Source organism: Penaeus monodon, chromosome 34 (assembly GCF_015228065.2).
Source record: "Penaeus monodon isolate SGIC_2016 chromosome 34, NSTDA_Pmon_1, whole genome shotgun sequence".
Taxonomy (NCBI): Eukaryota; Metazoa; Arthropoda; class Malacostraca; order Decapoda; family Penaeidae; genus Penaeus; species Penaeus monodon.
Genome location: NC_051419.1, coordinates 19624746 through 19626400, shown reverse-complemented (window position 1 = coordinate 19626400; position 1655 = coordinate 19624746). Strand labels below are relative to the sequence as shown.

At 38.2% G+C, this 1655-nt stretch overlaps 1 protein-coding gene across 1 annotated transcript in view; it reads left to right on the top strand.

Annotated features, from left to right (window-relative positions):
• LOC119594854 overlaps nt 1–1470 on the top strand; it is an 11794-nt gene extending 10324 nt beyond the window's left edge. Inside the window, exons 3-4 of the mRNA XM_037943934.1 lie at nt 641–708; nt 1234–1470. Of these exons, the coding sequence (XP_037799862.1) occupies nt 641–708; nt 1234–1320 (155 nt within the window). The 3' untranslated portion in view covers nt 1321–1470. The remainder of the gene's footprint in view (nt 1–640; nt 709–1233) is intronic.
• Nucleotides 1471–1655: the final 185 nt, after the last annotated feature.

Genomic DNA, 1655 nt, shown 5'->3' with positions numbered 1-1655 from the left:
TTTTTTTCTCTCTTTTTACTGCATTCTCTAGGTCTTTATTAACGAACTGTACCCTGAAAAAAAAAAAAAATATATTTATATATTTTTTTTAAGGGCTTTATTAACGAAAATTGGATAACTTCAAATATTTTCATTTACCTTCGAAGTACGAGAACAGATACTCGTTCTGTTATTTGTGTCTTTTCTTTCTGTATAGGTGTCTTAACATGAATTTGCATTACAGTTTGCCTTCGCTCTGTTGTCCTTCTCGCTGCCTCTTCGTAGTAGCCATGGCGAGCCAGAAGTGCAGCCGTTACTGCCAGACTCCTGGGCAGACGACGGGGCTGTTGGTGAGTGACCTGTGTCCTTTGACTTTTGTGTTGCATAGGTGGGCAAGTTTATATTCATATAAGAAAGACGTGTATATTATGTTTACTTTAAGTAGTGAGACGATGGGTTCCATATTTTTTATGTGTAGTGAGAGATAAATAGACATACAGATAAGTAAATCTCAAATAGATAAGTGATTCTCAAATATATGGACATGAATACATATAGAGGCACATCGTGCTGAGCACAACAAATAATCATCTGTAAAACGTTTCCCCCCATTACCCTTCTTCCCTCCAAATCTTTTCCAATAAAATCGATTCTCCAACAGATCCTCCACCTCCCCCTCGCTGCCCCTACCCCCCTCCGTGCATCGACTTCTTCGACGGCAACTTCCCCGTAAGTATTTCCGGCTTCTCTTCGCTCCCTGTCCGCTCGGCTCGGCGACTTTGCTCGCTCCAGCTGCCGCCAGCTGGATGAATGGGAGGATAAACAGTGATTTTTTTTACTTTATCAATTGGTTTTCAGCATTACCTTTATGCTTTTGTCTTATAAATCATTTGCTATTTTAAGAGTATTAACCTGATAATTCTAGAAGAATTATTAGCCTTCGAATTTATTGTCATGATAGAAAGTAATGCATGATTAAAAGACTTAACTTTCATAACCATAATTTCAAAATGGTTTGATTTTATAAGTAGAATAAACTTATTTATTTACTGTTTCTATATATATGACTGTTTGGCTTAGTAGGCTTTGTTGATTGTGCATATTCATGGTAGTTACATGCAATGAAAAATTATTAATGTGAAGGAAATTTCATAAGTTATGCTTGGGATTAAATAATTTCCAACTCATTTCGAGGAATACTCCATTCTGATGAAAATCTCGACGTCAAACGCGAATCTTTCCTTTCCTTTGCAGTTCTGCTACAACGACCACCAGTGTCCACCGGGCCAGAAATGTTGCAGAGACGCCTGTTCCCAAAGGAAAGTTTGTTTGGCCGTCTGAGTCATGCCCCAGCGACTGCATGGCCGCATGGCACAAACTTTGGATCAACTGTTGAAGAACTGTGCTTGGCTATTTTATATCTTTCTTGTTTTTGCTGTTCGTTCGTTTCTTTATCATTTTCCCTGTGGACGCCGCCAAGATCTTTCTTTTATTGGCTTCAAATATCTTCTTTTGAAATGCACAAAAATGCCCTTTGACCATAAATTCGATTGGAATTTTGTTTTTAAACGTTTTGTTCCCCTTGGAATGGCTTACGTGCATCAATAGTCATACATAAACCCACTTATGGAACATTTTTTTCCCAGTGGAACATGTGTACTCACCAGTTTACTGAC